This window comes from Rhipicephalus microplus, chromosome 7 (assembly GCF_043290135.1).
Source record: "Rhipicephalus microplus isolate Deutch F79 chromosome 7, USDA_Rmic, whole genome shotgun sequence".
Taxonomy (NCBI): Eukaryota; Metazoa; Arthropoda; class Arachnida; order Ixodida; family Ixodidae; genus Rhipicephalus; species Rhipicephalus microplus.
This window is the reverse complement of record NC_134706.1, coordinates 133,380,134-133,397,807: the sequence shown is the minus strand read 5'-3', so window position 1 is coordinate 133,397,807 and position 17,674 is coordinate 133,380,134. Positions and strand designations below refer to the sequence as shown.

Here is a 17,674-nt window from a genome sequence, read left to right as displayed (position 1 = left end):
TTCCGAGAGCCTCGTAAGAGCGCCTGGCGCAGTGCATTGTGGGTTGGTATATCCGCTCGTCTTTGTAAACCAAGGAGGATACAAAAAACTTGCTGGAGTGGAAGCAACGCCACTGAGACTGACTTAAAGAAAGAATTTCCTCTAGGTGGTGTTGGTGGAAGCCGCCTATGCGCCGCTACGGGAGAGAGTGAAGCCGAGCGTGCGGCGGCCATGTTGCCAGTGGCAGAAAAGAGCCGAGCGCTGCAAATTTATGCTTCATCGCGCTGCGGGTGAAGTGACTCGTGTGTTTATATAAAGCAACGAAAACAAGTAATTCTGGTTGTAAATGTTTATTGCGACTTGTACGCAGCCAAGAGGCATGTAGAGAACTGAATTAAATTGCATATGCATCAAATAGCGATGCCTAAAGCAAACACATCATCGAAGACATAGGTGCCCTACTGGTGGTTGAAAATTATTGCCCTTGTCAAAAGTGGTCCCACCTTACTTTTGACCGATTCTCGGTTTTTTTTTTCTTCGTCATGTGTTGTATCCTCACTTTTACGTATTGTTCGGCGATTTGCCTGCACAAACTGTAAACCTTATTATCAAGCGTATCAAAGTCTAGGACATGCTGCTCTAGTTTATGGAACCAGTTTTTCTCGGAGGAAGCTCATAGAACTTTCAGGATGAGGTGTTTTGCTCTTGACTTGACCGTTGTGATGGAATCACATTCAGCCTGTAGCCGCCTCATTGCTCGACTTCTTTACAGAGGCTAATGACATCTCGCGACGGTGAAACAAGACCACCTCGCCTCTTACATTTAATTAAAGGTGTCAGCTCATCTGAGTGCATGGCTGCTATACATTCTTCACAGGTAGTTGCAGTTCAACCTTTCGAACAATGAAGCCTGCTATGTATGGCACCACGAAACCGACAAAAACAGAAAAGCTTTCGGGCTAGTCAATGCGATGCGTATTGTCGTGGTCATCGGGCAGCAGGACTGGGGCCTTGCGCATGTCAGTGAGATTGCTTCTTGGATCTACAATGGCTGCAGGAGTCGTTGCATTCAATACGGAGAGAACATCTTCGGAGCAGTGTCCAGAACTTGAAGACGTGACTTCCGTCGGAACCGACGCTTGCATGCAGCTATAAACTGCGAAGCTGTTGGGTTGTTGTTATGGCCGCCTCATCCACGTATTGATTCAAAGAAGTTTTCGGCATAGTCTTGACTGAGTTTGTGTGTCAGTAAGTATTTCAGCTGACCCTGGCTGACAAGTCTGTCAAACATTCGTTCCGTGCTTGCAATGCGTATCCAAAAACTAATCAATCTGTTTTTTTTTTCAGTCCTTCTGTCACTGCCGGATCTCTCAGCCCGTTTATGTACGCTCGAGTCTCAGCAAAAAACGACTTCTAGAATGCTTCGTTCCCCTGCCGAAGGGGCGCTTTGTACGACCTTGCCAGCGGGTTCCTGAAGTTTCAAGATGCCAAACAAGCGATCAAAAGTTCTAATAAACGTAGATATTGTGCTGGCACCCTTGAATTGCGGCAGCTTTAGCTTTAGTTCGCAGAAGCCCAAGCAACGGCAACTGAGGCACTCGATCAGTTGTACAGCATATCATATACCTTCATTTTCTTGCTTTTACCATTGGACGTGGACTTTCGTAAGTTTGTTTCCGAGCCACAACCCTTCTTCACGTTGAAGTGCCTTCAATGCCACTTTATAACCCCAGTTCACATGCTTCCCTTCAATGTCAAAGAGGTGGTCAAAGCACTCTGGCGCGAAGTGCACAGAGAGAAGTGATCTCAGTCTTTCGCATTCGACTTCTCACAGCGAACGGTCCACTCCCAGAGGCTCCGCGTTACGGGATCTTTAGGAAACCTGTAAAACAAACCCGGACTGTTATGTTTTGCAGGCTTAGATCGCGTCAGCTATAGCTCCCTTTAGTAACGAGCGCGGAATGGCTATGTCGAAGACGTTTTCGTGTACGTACAGGTGGAATGTGAGGCCACAACCTTTTTTCAACCTGTTGGCACATTCGTGAACGACGCAAGAGGCAACCATTGTAAACTATTTGTCTTTACATGCCGACAAGGTGAAACAAGAACAGACGAAATCAGCAGCTTGCGATGGCACTGAGCACGCTTTTTGCCACTGGCAAGATGGCGGCGGCTGGCTTCACTCACTCAGCGCCCCTTCCACTCCAGCAAGTCTTATGTATCCTCCTTGTTGTAAACTCGCGTCCCGGCATATCTTCCCCCTACAGTGTACTAGAATAGTACACTGTACTTCCCCCCAAGAGTCGTGTGAGGGGGAAGTTTGATGACTGCATGCGTGAATTGGTCAGTACATGCATAAAGTTTGACTACAAGAAACCATAGAGTGACGAGAGTACGAGAGATGATATTCATGCGCAGCAGTTAGCGGTACAAATATAATCGAATTTATGCCTCTCTTATGCAAAGTCTAATCCCTAATAAGCAGTTTTTTAGCTTCGAAAAATTGAAGAAATTGACGAGTAAATGTGCCAATATATATCTATATAATAAAATCAACGCAAGTGCTCGGTAGCAGCCTCCGTGATTTTGCGCGTAGAACTCAAGAAGGTTATGGTATCAACCACCCCTTAAAAAAATGGTCAACCACGGATGAAGGCGGTATCAACCGTATCAGCCACATATCAGCGTCTTGTCTTAAACGAGTGTACTCAAAATTAAAAAAAAATGTTTACGAAAGTTGGGAGTTTGTTCCGATGAAAATTTTTTGCACGTTTCAATGCTTTGAATTTGTAGAAAAAGTAAAAGCTTTTTTTTTTTTTGTCATCATTGATTGTCATCATCATCTCGAGTAGCAAGCGAACGTTTTTTGAAATGGGCGCTTCGCGCTGAGCGGTCGAGCTGCATCTGTGTTCGCTGACATCTGATAGCTGGTCTGTGTAGTGTACTAGAACAGGGGTTATAGTACTACGTGTACGTATAAATAGTAATAATTTGTTACGCGTCTTCGCGCCATCATGGCGTCCTGGGAATACAATTGCCCAAAGTTTGCCAATTTAGCGGCCAGCATGGACGAGAGCATCTCGGAGCTGGAGAAGTACTTCGGTTAGTGAAGTTTATGCATATTTCAGCATTAGCATGCTTCTAAAAAAATTGTGCGTTTGCTTGTGACAAACTAGAAATAGAGTGACTTGCCACACGTGGTCGGAGTTCACGCGAATGTCGTTTCTTGCAGTGCGGTCTTCCCTGTACCGCGCCCACTTTCGCTGCTTTTGAAGGGCGGGTGCTTTCTGTTCTTTGCGTCCGCACGTTTCACCGGAGATCTTTCGTTAGTAAAGGTGTTCGCAACGCCAAATTATTGCAGAAGCGCTGAAGATCGAGTGTTGGCACAGGAGTTCTGCGAAGCGCGGGATGATTGCGCGGTACGCTCTTGTCAGTGGCTACGGCCGGCCGGAGGCTCTGTACCGTCAAGTAAGCAGGCCTTACTGGACAATTGAACAACTGAGCCGAAGACGGTCATGTAATTCATGAATGTTTGGACGAGCTGAGAGCTTGCCGTATTGTTTTATTGCGTGCCATCGGGGTTTGCTGTGAGCATGGCATGCCGTGCCTCTCCGTGACGTTGTCGTGTCGCGCATTTTGACATTGATGCTAGTAAATTTACATGTTTAGGTCCGCCGGTTGTTGTAGCTTTCATTTACCTGCGCTTCAAATGTGAACTGTGCTCCACTGACATCTTGAAGCGAAGATGCAATTCAGAAAAAAAGCGTAAATTTGTAGCCTAGGGTAATGAAATTTTTGCTGTATATATAGGCTCTTATTCCGACTTCAAAATTTTATAGTAAGTTGGAGAGTTCTTGATTTGTGCCATGACAATTGATAAAATATAGTTTGTTTCGAACAAAGTCTTATGGTTCTAAGCCACTAATGGCTGAAATTCCTCCACATTAACTGTATCAGACCAATAACTATCTAGAAAGTGTGTGTAAAACATTTTTGTTGGCCAAGAAAAATTGTAATGCGAGAATTCCTAAAATCCTTTGCCTATACCAGTTGCTTACTTTTTGTTATACTGGCAACATCAAGTTTTAAATATGACACTTATACCGTTCAGGTGTTAAGGAATGTGTTGGCAAAATTCTATTCCAATTGGGTTATCAAAAGTACCAGAAACATGATGTCCAAACTCGAGAAGTTGCCTACACATGGATCCTGAGAGAAATGCATTGTAAAAGTATAAGTGAAAGATCATCTATGCAGAACAGATATCTTTTTTTTTTTTTTGAAGGAAGATTTTTTCCATCACGATAGCTTGGAAATCATGCATATTTCGAGCATGTGGCTTTATGGAATCCTTCATGCAAAATGCAATGGCAAGCAGCCTGGTGACAATTACCAGGGTACTCTAGACAGTGCGCACTTTTTAGTTATTTTTGTAGCCATTTTGTGTTCTTTAGAAGTGATTTTAACATACTTAAAATTAAATTAAAATCTGCAGTTATTTGTCAGGAAAGTGGAAAAAATAAACTAGTGAAAGCAAATAAAAACTGGAAGATATGTAATTTGATAAAAAAATCTCGTTTTTCGGCTTGCATCTCCCCTTAAGGCATTTTTTTTCTCGGCTCCATTGTTATGTAAGCATAGAATCATACACGAGAATAAAAAGATAGGAAAAGTCACCATTGGTAAGCTACTTCAAAACTTCTTTAAAAGTTGCTTATTCTGAAAAGCGTTCTGTGCTTCTTGTCCAGAGTAGTGTCTGTTTTACATGCCACACTATGTTGGTACCTTTACAAAAACTCGCGTGCATGATGATGGGAATTATCCAGCCTTCCTCATTCACTGTGACACGCCTGTTTATGACTTGTGTCAATGCTTTGTTTTACAGAGGTGGACCACGAAGACGAAGCAAGAAACAGGTATGGTGCAAACGAAAAGATAGAGGACATGCCAGAAAAACTGGGCTAGTTAAATAGGGTAATCATTGGCTATCCGTAAAGGGCGGTATGTTGCACTAATTAAGAAAAGTGAAATATGAGTCTGCGTTTCTGTTACGAGCAACTGCAGATGTGTAGCTTCCCCATTTGCTTACGGGTGGCTGCACAGCAGGTGTTAATTGTAATTGGCAGGGAACGGGGCGGTGTAGCCTTGACTAGCTATGTCTTTGGGTACTCGAGGTAAGCTTGTCATTTTTTGATATAGATTCAAAACTCTGTTTACGTATGGTTCACTCCAGCAGTATACATCTAGAGCAGAATGTCCACCCAAATTAGAAATGATAAGGTATGAGGCTTCAGGAGGTGATGACTGCCAACTGATGTCTTTGTGGCTCTGTTATTGAATGTGCTTGTACTATAGCATGTCTTATGGGGCTCCGAAATTATTGATTTATATGTATATTTAGCCAGAAACTTGCAAATAAAAACACTGCTGCTTTTTAACACATACCATAACATGTCGTGCAAGCGCCCCTCCTCCTCTGCGGCCACTTTTCTTTTTACAAGGCAGGCGTTGCTTGTGTACAAAAAACAACAAGAATGAGTGCACTGTATGAGTATCTAATGTTGCTACAAAACTTCTTTGTTGGTAAATGAATGAATCATCTCATGAGAAGCAATAGTGGGCATTTTTTAAATATTTAGTGGCTCGCCCACTGCCATCTTGAATTTCAGTTTGGGACCGAGCAAGTGCCCCTCACCAAATGGGGCCGGGTTATCTTTCACTATAGCAGGAATATCGAGCGATACAGGAAGAAGTTAGTATAAATCAAACGCGTGAGAAGGGGGGATCATTCAAGACAATAATCCGGCATAAGCTCGCAAGATCAGAAGTTCGAAACCACACAGGGTGCTGTTTTTTTAATAGGGAAATTATATTTTCAGATGTTTGGGAAATAAAGTTGAGAGAAACTACCAGCCAGGTGAAGGTGGGAGCTTATAGGTGGTCAGGCGGTTTTCTGCATTGCCAATAAAGTGGAACAGACCATCCACTTAGAGATAGCGCAGCAGCCAAGCATTCCGTGACAAAATTCGGTTCGAATAGAAACGTCGAACTATTCTCAATTGTATATCTACTTAAAATGCGTGATGATGGAATCGTTAAACAAGAAGGTAAAAAAAGATGCCTGAGGTGTGGCCTCACTGGCGAGTGACCACCTGCTTGTAATGCACTCTATCATTAGAGCAGGATTGGCCACCATGGTGCAGTACCTGGCCACAACCTCCCATGAACACAGCAATGAACCCTAGTTCTTAGTCTCCAGCAGCTGCACAGCAACTTACCAAGGTGGTGGTCAGACCTGCGCTGCAGCGGAAGGTGCTAAGAATCGCTGGGTACGGACAGGCGGCCATTGGAATCTGAACATGGCTACCCTCAACATTAAAACGCTAGTGAAGCTAGTCTAGCTATGCTATTCGAGAAATTAGAGGGTATTGAATGAGATGTAATAGGGCTCAGCAAATTTAGGAGGACACGTGAGGCTTATACAGCGCTGAAGAATGGACGCAACCTATTCTACCGTGGATTAGTTGACAGAAAAGAACTAGGAGGGTGGTTTCTCATACACAAGAATATTGCTAGCAACATAGAAGAATACTATAGAATCAGTGAGAGGGTGGCAAGTATCATAATTAAGTTTAACAAATTGTACAATATGTAAGTGGTACAGGCCTACGCGCCTACATAGAGTCATGATGATAATTTGGTTGAATGCTTTTATGAAGACTTGGAGTCAACCAGTAATAAAGTAAAGACACAGTATACTATTCTTATGGCGACTTTAATGCCAAAGCAGGCACGAAACAAGCCGGAGACCATGCAGTGGGGGAATGACATCGGCTCTAGAAATGCCAAAGGGAAGTTATTAGTGGAGTTCGCAGAATGTAATAAGTTACGGATTATGGATACCTTTTTCAGAAAACGGGCTAACCGTAAGTGGACGTGGTGAAGTCCTAATGGAGAAACTGAAAATGAAATTGACTTCATTCTGTGCGTACACTTAGACATTGTACAGGATGTTGAAGTAGTAGGCAAGATTAGATGCAGGTACCATAGAATGGTAAGAGCTCGTATTCACCTAGATTTCAAAAAGCAAAGACAAAAACTTATACGCAAGAAGCCAATTAATGAACTGGTGGTGAGAGAAAATACAGGAATTCAGAGTTTTGCTTCAGAATCGATTCGAGGCACTAAATGAGATAACTGAGGTTAGCGCTGACAGAATGAACGATAATCTTACTAGTATCATTAAAGTGTGTGCAATAGAAGTTGGAGGTTGAGTCACTAGACAGGAAACTGGCAAAATATCTCGAGAGATGAAAAATCTTATTAGGAGACGACAAACGATGATAGCCTAAAATGCAACTGACAAAATAGAGCTAGTGGAGCTTTTGAAGTTAATCAGTAGGCGTAAGGTAGCCAACATCAGGAGGTACAACATGGAAAGAATTGAGCAGGCTGTAAAAAGTGCCAGAAGCTTAAAAGCTGTGAAGGGAGACTTGTGCATAGGCAAAAATTGGATGTATGCATTGAGGAACAAGAAAGGCAATGTCATAACCAATATGGATAGGATAGTCAAGATGGCAGAGGAGTTCTATAGAGAACTGTACAGAAGTCAAAATAACCAGGATTATATTGTGAGAAACAATAATGGACCAGAGGAATTTGACATCCTATTAGTAACGACAGGAGAAGTAAGGAAATTCGTAGGAGGAATGCAAAGAGGCAAAGCCCCTGGTGAGGATGAAGTAACAACAGACCTCCTGAAAGATGGCGGAGAAATTGTGTTAGAAAAACTGGCCACCTTCTATACAAAGTTTCTTTTGACGGGAAGGGTTTGAGAATCTTGTAAGGACGCACACATCATCTTGATTCATAAGAATGGAGACGTCAAAGACTTAAAAAAATTGCAGGCCAATCAGCTCATTGTCCGTTCTCTACAAACTGTTTACAAAAATATTAGCTAATAGAATAAAGATAATCTTACACTTCAATTAACCAAAGGACCAAGCACGATTTCGTACCGACTACTCCACAATATACCATATTCATACTATAAATTAGGTAATCGAGAAATACGCTCAATACATCTAACGCCTATACATAGTTTTCATAGATTACAAGAAGGCATTTGACTCAGTTGAGACATCAGCAGTAATGCAGGTACTACTGAATCAGGCCATTGAAAACTCTACATAAATGTACTGAAAGAAATATACAGAGGATCCACAGCCACAATAGTTCTTCATAAAGAAAGTGACAGAATCCCAATAAAGAAGGGTGTAAGGCAGGGAGATACGATCGCTCCAATGCTATTCATCGCTTGTTTACCGGAGATATTCAAGAACCTAGACTAGGAAGAGTTAGGGATAAGAGTTAATGGAGAGTATCTTATTAACCTGCAATTCGCTGATGAAATTGCCTTGATGATTAACTCAGGGGACGAATTACAGCTCATGATTACTGAACTGGACAGGGAAAGCAGGAAAGTAGGTCTGAAAATGAATACGCACAAAACTAAAGTAATGTGCGAAAATCTCAGCAGAAAACAGTACTTTGTGATTTGTGGACAGATGCTGCAAGTTGTAAAGGAATATGTCTACTAAGGACAGGTAATAACCGCAGAAACGAACCACGAGATTGAAGTTACTGGAAGAACAAGACTGGGGTGGAGCACATTTGGCAAGCACTCTCAAATCATGACTGGTAGATTGCCACTATCCCTCAAGAGGAAGGTATATAAAGCTGCATCTTGCCAGTGCTTACCTACGGAGCAGAAACCTGGAGGCTTGCAAAGAGGGTTCAGCTTAAATTGAGGACCGCACAGCGAGCGAGAGGAAGGAAAATGATAAGTGTAACCTTAAGAGACAAGAAGAGAGCAGAGTGGGTCAGGGAACAAACTGGAATTAAGGATATCATAGTTGAAATCAAGAAAAAGAAATGGACATGTGCCGGACACGTAGCATGTAGGCAGGATAACCTGTGGTTATTAAGGGTTACTGACTGGATTCCCAGAGAAGGCAAACACACGAAACAGAGACAGAAAGTTAGGTGGGCCGATGAGATTAAAGGTTTGTGGGTATAACGTGACAACGGAAAGCACAAGACCGGTTGATTGGCGGATCATAGGAGAGGGTTTTGCCCTGCAGTGGGTGTAGTCAGGCTGATGATGATGATAGCTGGGGTGCTTGCTCGGCATTTTACGACCTATATTTTTTGCCAAAAAAGAGCCAAGAAGGCTGCAAAGTGAAAGAGAGTAAGTGGCTATGCGGCGGACTGTTCTGTCCCTTGCGCTGCATTAAGCGTCTCTTGCCTTGTAAATACAGTCAACTCTTGTTAATACAAACTTGAAGGGACCTCTTAATTTTGTTTGAATTATCAAGAAGTTTGAACCGTCAAGTTCTCAGATATATGACTGTGGGTGAGGTGATACCTCACATTATGATTAGGCATTGATTTCTTTTCATTTAAAATTTTTTAAGCGTGTTTAGACCCTAACTGCATGCAATGAACAGAACGCAGAGGATTAAGGTCCACAATTTTATCAGCCATTTACTTCTGATCAGAACTCTTAATGAAATCGTGAAATGCCCATTGCTTCTTTGATATACTTGCCTTCAGCACAAAACTCTCCATGCCAGTTGAGAAGCATCACAGTTTACCATGGGTGTGCTTTGTTTCAAACACTGGTTTACTAGCAAAGCCTTTTTTATTCAAGGCCTGAGACTCGTATTTTTCATATTTAGTGCGTTAGGGTTATAAAAGCACCCAAATTTTTAAATAGTAGTGGGAAAGAAGGAGATATTTTCTGGTATGGAACCACAAAAAGTATGAAATAATTGAATGATAGAGTTTGAATGAAGAGGCTTTTAAATATATTGAAAGCATACAGGGACAACCAAAAATTTCAGTTTTGTTTGAATTATTCGAAGGTATTGTTGAGACGTTTATTGGCGGACACTTGTCGACTATGCTTGACAGCGACAGTCAATGCGGGTACCGACTCTCTGCACGAGCTGCTCTTCTTTTTGCTAAAAAAGGGCAACCCACTAGAAGGCGCTCAAGAGGACGACCCACTGTTCGAAGGCTTCGCCACAACTACCCCGGGTACGAAGAGGGAGCCGCCTGGCGACCTAACAGCTGGTTACTATGAGCGGGTCGTGGTAGGCTTTGAGGCGCTCCACGTTGACAATGTCGCGCCCTCGACGGCGCATGTCCGAAGATGATTCGATGATTTCGATCAAGTAATTTACAGGGGAAGTGCGTTCGACGACACGGTAGGGGCCTTCGTATTTGGGCAATAGTTTTGAAGATAGGCCAGTTGAAGTGGTAGGGATCGAGAACCAGACGAGCGCTCCAGGGAGGAACGTGGGCACAGTAGTGCTGGTGTCAGCGCGAATGCCTTTTTGCCGCTCTTGATCATGCGCTGTAAAGGTCCTTGCAAGCTCTCGACACTCTTCAGCAAGCTTGGCTGTAGCAGAAATAGGCGCCCACTCTGACGGATCTGGCTTGTACGGAAGTATAGCGTCGATGGTGTGCGCAACAATGGCCCAGCGGTTACCAGCCGACGTTAGTGGAAGTGGCCCGTACAAATCGATGCCAACGCGCCCAAACGGCCTGGCAGGGCAAGGTAGAGGTTGCATACCTACCGGCGGCGGGTGCGTTGAAGTTTTGCGGCGCTGACATTCTATGCAGGAGCAAACGAATTTCTGCACATAGCGGTACATGCCGCGCCAAAAGTATCGTTGGCGAATGCGCTGGTAAGTCTCCAATACCCCGGAGTGCGCACATTGCGGATCAGAATGAAAGAATTCGCATATGTCAGAGCGCAGACTGGCGGCCGTCACCGTTGTAATTGCGTCGGTGGAGAAGGTCGTCGCGAACGGCGAAATGGTGGGCTTGACGACGCAACGCGCGAGTGGATGAAGTGGATGGATCAGTCAGCAAGTCTATCAGTGAGGCAATTCATTGATCCTTGCGCTGTTCAGTAGCAACGGCATGAATGCTAATGGAAGAAACGGCAAGGTGAGACGCTGAGTCATGGGCATTGTCGTTAGGCAAGGGAGAGCGTGACAGGGCGTCGGCGTCAGCATGCTGCCTTCCGTTGCGGTACAGCACGCGGATGTCGTAGTCTTGCAGGCGAAGTGCCCACCGGGCGAGACGGCCTGAGGGATCTTTCAATGATGACAACCAACATAGTGCGTGATGTTCGGTGACTACATCAAATGGGCGACTATACAAATAAGGTCGGAACTTGGTAAGGGCCCAGACGATTGCCAGACATTCTTTCTCAGTGACGGTGTAATTAGTCTCGGCTTTTGTAAGCGTAAGGCTTGCATACGCCACGACATATTCCGGGAACCCTGGTTTGCGCTGCGCAAGGACAGCGCCGAGACCGACACCACTGGCGTCCGTGTGTACCTCTGTAGGGGCAGTAGGGTCGTAGTGGCAGAGTATGGGAGGCGACGTCAACAAACGACGGAGCGTTGTGAATGCGTTGTCACACTGTGATGACCACGAATGGAGAGGCTCGTTACTACCGAGGAGCTTTGTCAGCGGCGATACGATGGACGCGAAGTTTCGGATGAAGCGCCGAAAGTAGGAACACAGTCCTATGAAACTGCGCAGTTCCTTGACGGATGTCGGCTTGGGGAACTTGGTTACTGCTCGAAGCTTGGCTGGATCGGGGAGAATTCCGTCCTTCGACACGACGTAGCCGAGTATTGTCAACTGCCGAGCTGCAAATCGGCACTTCTTCAGGTTCAGTTGCAGACTGGCGTCACTCAGACGCGTTAAAACATGCCGCAAGCGTTGAAGATGCGTGGAGAAGTCCGGAGCGAAAACGACGACGTCATCGAGGTAGCACAGACACGTGTGCCATTTCAGGTCACGCAGAACGGTATCCATCATGCGCTCAAAGGTGGCGGGCGCATTGCACAGCCCAAACGGCATGACGTTGAATTCGTACAAGCCGTTGGGAGTGACGAAAGCGGTCTTCGGTCGAGCGTCCGCAGCCATAGGTACTTGCCAGTACCCTGAGCGCAAATCTAGAGATGAAAAGAATTGGGCTCCTTGCAGGCTGTCAATCGCGTCATCCACACGCGGTAGTGGGTACACGTCCTTACGAGTGATCTTGTTGAGGCGTCGGTAGTCCACACAGAACCGCACAGAACCGTCCTTCTTCGCGACGAGAACGACAGGAGATGCCCAGGGGCTGTTAGAGGGTCGAATAACATCGCGGCGTAGCATGTCGTCCACTTGCTCGTTGATTACACGGCGTTCTGTGGGAGATACGCGATATGGACGTTGCCGTAGTGGTGGTTGTGCGCCAGTGTCAATGCGATGCGTAACAGTGGATGTGCGGCCGAGAGAAGGTTGAGCGACATCGAAAGAAGAGTGGAATTCTTCCAACAGGGCCAGAAGCTGGGAGCGCTAGACCGGCGTAAGGTTGTCGGCGATGGAAGGACCGAATACATCAGCGGATGATGAAACAGATGTAGAAACAGCACTAACCGTATTGGAACTTCGGCAGTGCGTGTCATCAGGTTGATCCATGACTTGTGCGTCTTCGATGGGTTCCACGCTGCCGAGACATTCCCCTCGCACCAACGTAACACTGTACGGGGATGAGTTCAGAACAAAAATAGTGGTGCTGCCGCGAGTGACTTGCACGGTGGCGAAAGGAACCAGCAAACCTTTTCTGGTGAAAACACGATGAGATGGTGAGAGGAGTGCAGCGGTGTCGGAAAGACTTGCGCAGTAGACCGACACCGCCGCGGACGAGTTTGCAGGCACTTGCGTGTCGTCCCTGACAAGTAACTTGCTTGCAGCAGATGGACTGTCGGCCGGCGTCAAAAAAGAGAATGGTGTCAGCTCTATTTCTGCTGGTGCGCAATGAATGACGGCGTCGTGGCGGGAGAGAAAATCCCATCCTAGGATGACGTCGTAAGAGCATGAAGGAATTATGATGAATTCGACGGCATACATCACGTCCTGAATCATGAGGCGGGTTGTACACATCGCTGTAGGGTGAATGCTTTGGGCGCTGGCTGTACGGAGGGAGAGCCCGAAAAGTGGCGTGGTCACTTTGCGCAGTAATCGGCTAAGCTTTGCGTTCATGACGGATACGGCGGCTCCAGTATCTACAAGGGCAGATGCACGAACACCATCCACAAGCACGTCTATCACGTTCGATGGGCTTTCCTGAGGGCTTCCGCAGTTCGACAGCGTCGCAGCCCTTGCCTCGTGGACTGCGACGACTAGTTTTCCTGGTCACCCTCTAGTGAACGTGGCCGCATCGGCGACAGTGAGTGACGTCGCGGAGAATGTGATTGGCGGGTAGATGGAGCGGGGCGAGACGACGGTGACGTAGGCGGCGGTTGGTCATAAAAGCGGCTCGATTGGCTGGGATAATTGGAGGCGACCTGCGGTCGCTGCACACGATTGCAGTAGCGTGCTACGTGACCTGACCGACGCAACCACAAGCAAAGCAGATGGGGCGATTGTCCGCAGTGCGCCATCGGTTCGCGGGTCCCATCCATGTCGAAGAACGCGATGGGCGAGCCGGCTGCTGATATAACTGCATAGTGGGCGGCACACGGGGCACGTGGATGACGTCGGTATATGTAGGCGGCACAGTTTCTCCGAAGGCCTGGGGTCTGGCGATGGTTTCGGTGTAACCAAGGGGGCCAGTTACTGGAATCTGTGGGGATGGCCTGGCGACAACTTGGGCGTAACTGAGTGGTGTAGATACTGGAGGCGGCTGGTGGTATTCTGGAACGACCTCCGCGATTTCCTGCTGAATGGCTCGGCGTAGGGGAGGCAGAAGTGTGCTTGACGACTGTTCAGCACGTTGCGGGGAAGCAAAGGCCAGTAAAGAGACCTGGCGGGCAACTTCCTCACGCACGAATGGCGAATGACTTGATTTCAGCGAGCAAGGTGGTGTGGTCAGGAAGTGTTGACAAGGCCGAGAGATCAGCGTCACGTGAGGGCGGTCGACGGGTCATCGAGCGCTGCCGTCACAGCTCCTCGTAACTTTGGCATAGTGTAATGATCTCTGCCACAGTGCGAGGGTTCTTGGCCGGAGCATGGTGAAGGCATCGTTGGCGATGCCTTTTAGAACATGGGTAATTCTGTCGGCCTCTGACATGCTCGGGTCCACTTTCTTGCACAAGTCAAGGATGTCCTCTATGTAACTTGTGAAGGACTCACCGGTCTGCTGTGCTCGTTCACGTAACCGCTGTTCGGCTTGCAGCTTACGAACGGCAGGACGGCCGAACACGTCGACGACGGCGGTTTTGAAAGCGGACCAAGTGGGGAAATCGGATGCGTGGTTGTTATACCACATGCCGGCCACACCCGCAAGGTAGAAAACCAGGTTGCCGAGTTTACCTGCCTCGTCCCAATGATTGGGGACGCTGACGCGTTCGTACATAGCGAGCCAGTCCTCGACGTCAGTGCCATCCGCGCCGGTGAAGACAGGAGGGTCGCGGATGCGGGGGACACCGGAACATGGCGTTTGCTAAAAAAGGGCAACCCACTAGAATGCGCTCAAGAGGACGACCCACTGTTCGAAGGCTTCGCCACAGTATGAATTATCAGAGTTTGAATTATCGCGAGTCTACTATAAAGGCATTCCATCATTACAATACATATTGTGCGCTCAGGGCTGTGGTCTTTGAGCCAGTCATTAGCCAGAGCATTTTATGATGCTTAATATTTATATGTGTAATTCTAGGCATGCACACACTCCTTGAACAACTGGTCAAATGGAACCCTTTGTCCCTGAAGAGAAAACATGCTAGCCAAGCTCCTTGGAGCCCTTGATGAACTTATTTATCCTCTCTTTTTGTGAGAACAGAACTGGCCAATTGGTGCTGTACTTTCATTTGATTTCTATATTTATAATGTTTAGCAAAAGATCATCGATTATACGAAGGTGCCACTGGAAATTCAAAGCTAAACCTGTCGCTCAGATTTTATATTCTGCAGATTATATTGTAGGACCTTCATTGTTGCTACTGCTAGCAACTAGCACGGAACTGGGGAATAGTTACAGAAAAAGCAATAACAAAGCCTATTTTTTTCAGGCACACTCTTATGTAGATAGAAATTGGAGGAATGACAATAAAAGAAGCAGGATAATTTTTTGGAATGTAGAAAATTGAGTCAACGCTATGGAAAGTTGGGCAAGTTGTTAAATCTTCATAAATTTTTTTTCCCACATGTTTATCTGCATTTGTTTGTTTGCTTCTTTCTTTGTGTATTGTCCTAATGTGCGGTTAGATTATAATAGGGGGATTGAGAACAGCTGTACGATAATAGGGCATACAATAGCTGCAGAATTGCTGACATTTGTTCTGATCAATACGAGAGCAAAGAAATGCATGGTTGCTGGTTGCTCGTCTTTCTTTGAAGTCCTTGTGGCCATTACCTTTGATGACCCCGGTAGCGCCCGGGAATGAGGGAATTATGGGAGGTATACTGATGCAACTTTCGTCGTCCTGTGTAACACGTGGTTCCATTGTCGTTTTGGTCGTTATTGTGGTCTAGCCTGACATATTTGAGCGCAATCTGATCTTCTGATTGGGCTATACATTGCCAGGGGCCCGGCCACATGGGTCCCGCAGATTCCCCTTTGTGAGTCACGTGTGTAGACTATGCAAACGGTTTATGAGATTCGCATTAATCTATCCTAAACTTCTTTTATAGGAGGACGACTAGAAGGGCAGCTGCAGCCACTGCAGCCTCAGGTGGCACACGAGATCCAAAAGTGGAGCAACCTGTGCAAAAGCCTCCATCAACCCCAAAGACGAAAGCTGGCTGTCGGCTTACCCGGCAGAAAGAACGAAAGGTCGTTGACACATGCAGGGAGGCACCTGTGCTGAGTGATGCTACCGCTGAGCCTCCAGAACCAGCTCGAGAATCTCTGACTATCTGCGAGATCACTGAAAAGGGAAACAGAAATGTAAGCCTAACCCTTTGTGTCCTGACAAACACATTTGTGGACAAAACATATCAGTGTAATGGGATCAGGCTAGCAAATGGATTGCCTTAAAGAGGCAATCCATTTGCGGATTGCAAAAAAGCTCGCGAGAACCAAAACAAAGCTTGGTCGAAATTTCGCAGGTACCCTACAGCTGACAACCTGATGAATTTCAAACGTGCAAAAGTAAATGGTAGGCGTATCCAACAAGAATCAAAGTGGCGGCAAAGCTGGCAGTCCTTTCTCTTGTCAGTTAACTCCTACACTGATACGCATAGGGTGTACAACAGGGTAAGAGCACTTCAAGGGCACAACACTCATCTGGTCCCTCTCGTCAGTACTGCTGGTGATACTCTGGAACACCAGGCAGATGCCATAGGCCAACATTTTGAGTACATCTTCAGCTCAGCACATTATGCAGACTCCTTTAAACGACACAAGCTTGGTGAGGAACGCAAGCGTATCCGTGATAGAAGGCCATCTGCTGGGGGCTACAATACTTTGTTTACCATAGACGAATTGAAGGCAGTGCTGGCAACATGTGGCAACTCAGCAGCAGGCCCAGACAAGATTACATATGGCATGCTGAAACACTTACATGAACACACGCTTGATGCCATTCTCTTACTGTTCAACAGCGTATGGTTCTCCGGGCGCCTACCCAAGGCCTGGGAAGAGGCAGTTATTATACCCATCCTCAAAGAAAAGAAGCCACACTTGTTGCTAGTTATAGGCCTATCGCCTTGATTAGCTGCTTTTGCAAGGTATTTGAAAAAATGGTAAACCGCCACCTCATGTATTGCCTTGAATATAATGGCCTCCTTGACCGTTGTCAAGCTGGATTGAGATCAGGCCGGTCGACAACTGACCAACTGGTAGCATTCGAATCCTACGTCAGGGATGCCTTCATTCACAAACAACACTTCCTTTCTGTATTTTTCGACTTGGAGAAGGCTTACGACACGACATGGCATTGTGGCATTCTCCGTGACTTGCAATCTCTTGGAGTGTCAGGGGACATGCTGAATACAATTCAAAGCTACTTCTCTGAACGTACGTTCATGGTTCGTGTTGGAAATGTCCTTTCAAAGCGGTTTACGCAGGAAAATGGTGTCCCCCTGGGTGGCCTGCTTAGTTGCACACTATTCATTGTAAAAATGAACTCCATAAACACTATCCTGTCTAAAACAATCTCCTACTCTGTATATGTGGATGACATTCAGATCAGCTTCAAATCGTGCAACCTAGCCATCTGCGAACGTCAGATTCAGTTGGCAGTAAATAAGCTCTCAGGCTGGGCAGACAAAAATGGTTTTAAGTTTTAACTGTGACAAGACTGTTTGCCTACTCTATTCAAAACTAGTGGCATGAGGCCATCCCCCAACATTTCAATGGATGAACACACCATTGCTACTAAGAAGGATCATAAATTTCTAGGTGTTGTGATGGATGAAAAGCTCAGCTTTGTGCCACATAACAAGCAGCTGCGACTGAAATGCTTGAAAGCCTTGAACTTGCTAAAGATTCTCTCGAATCAGTCATGGGGTGCAGATTGTGACTGTCTATTAAACCTTCTCAGTAGTGTAGTGCTCTCACGAATTGATAATGGCTCGGTTGTGTACGAATCAGCATCGAGATCCGCACTTAAGATGCTCGACCCAGTGCATCACCACGGGCTTCGTCTGGTTAGTGGTCCTTTCCGAACCAGCCCAACAG

The 17,674-nt window shown here is 46.1% G+C and overlaps 1 protein-coding gene across 1 annotated transcript in view; it reads left to right on the top strand.

Moving 5' to 3' along the window:
• The first annotated feature begins 2,866 nt into the window (after positions 1-2,866).
• LOC119179571 (uncharacterized) overlaps positions 2,867-17,674 on the top strand; it is a 92,343-nt gene continuing 77,535 nt past the window's right edge. The window contains exons 1-3 of the mRNA XM_037430679.2: positions 2,867-3,081; positions 4,865-4,895; positions 15,685-15,940. Coding sequence (XP_037286576.2) covers positions 2,994-3,081; positions 4,865-4,895; positions 15,685-15,940 — 375 coding nt within the window. The 5' untranslated portion in view covers positions 2,867-2,993. The remainder of the gene's footprint in view (positions 3,082-4,864; positions 4,896-15,684; positions 15,941-17,674) is intronic.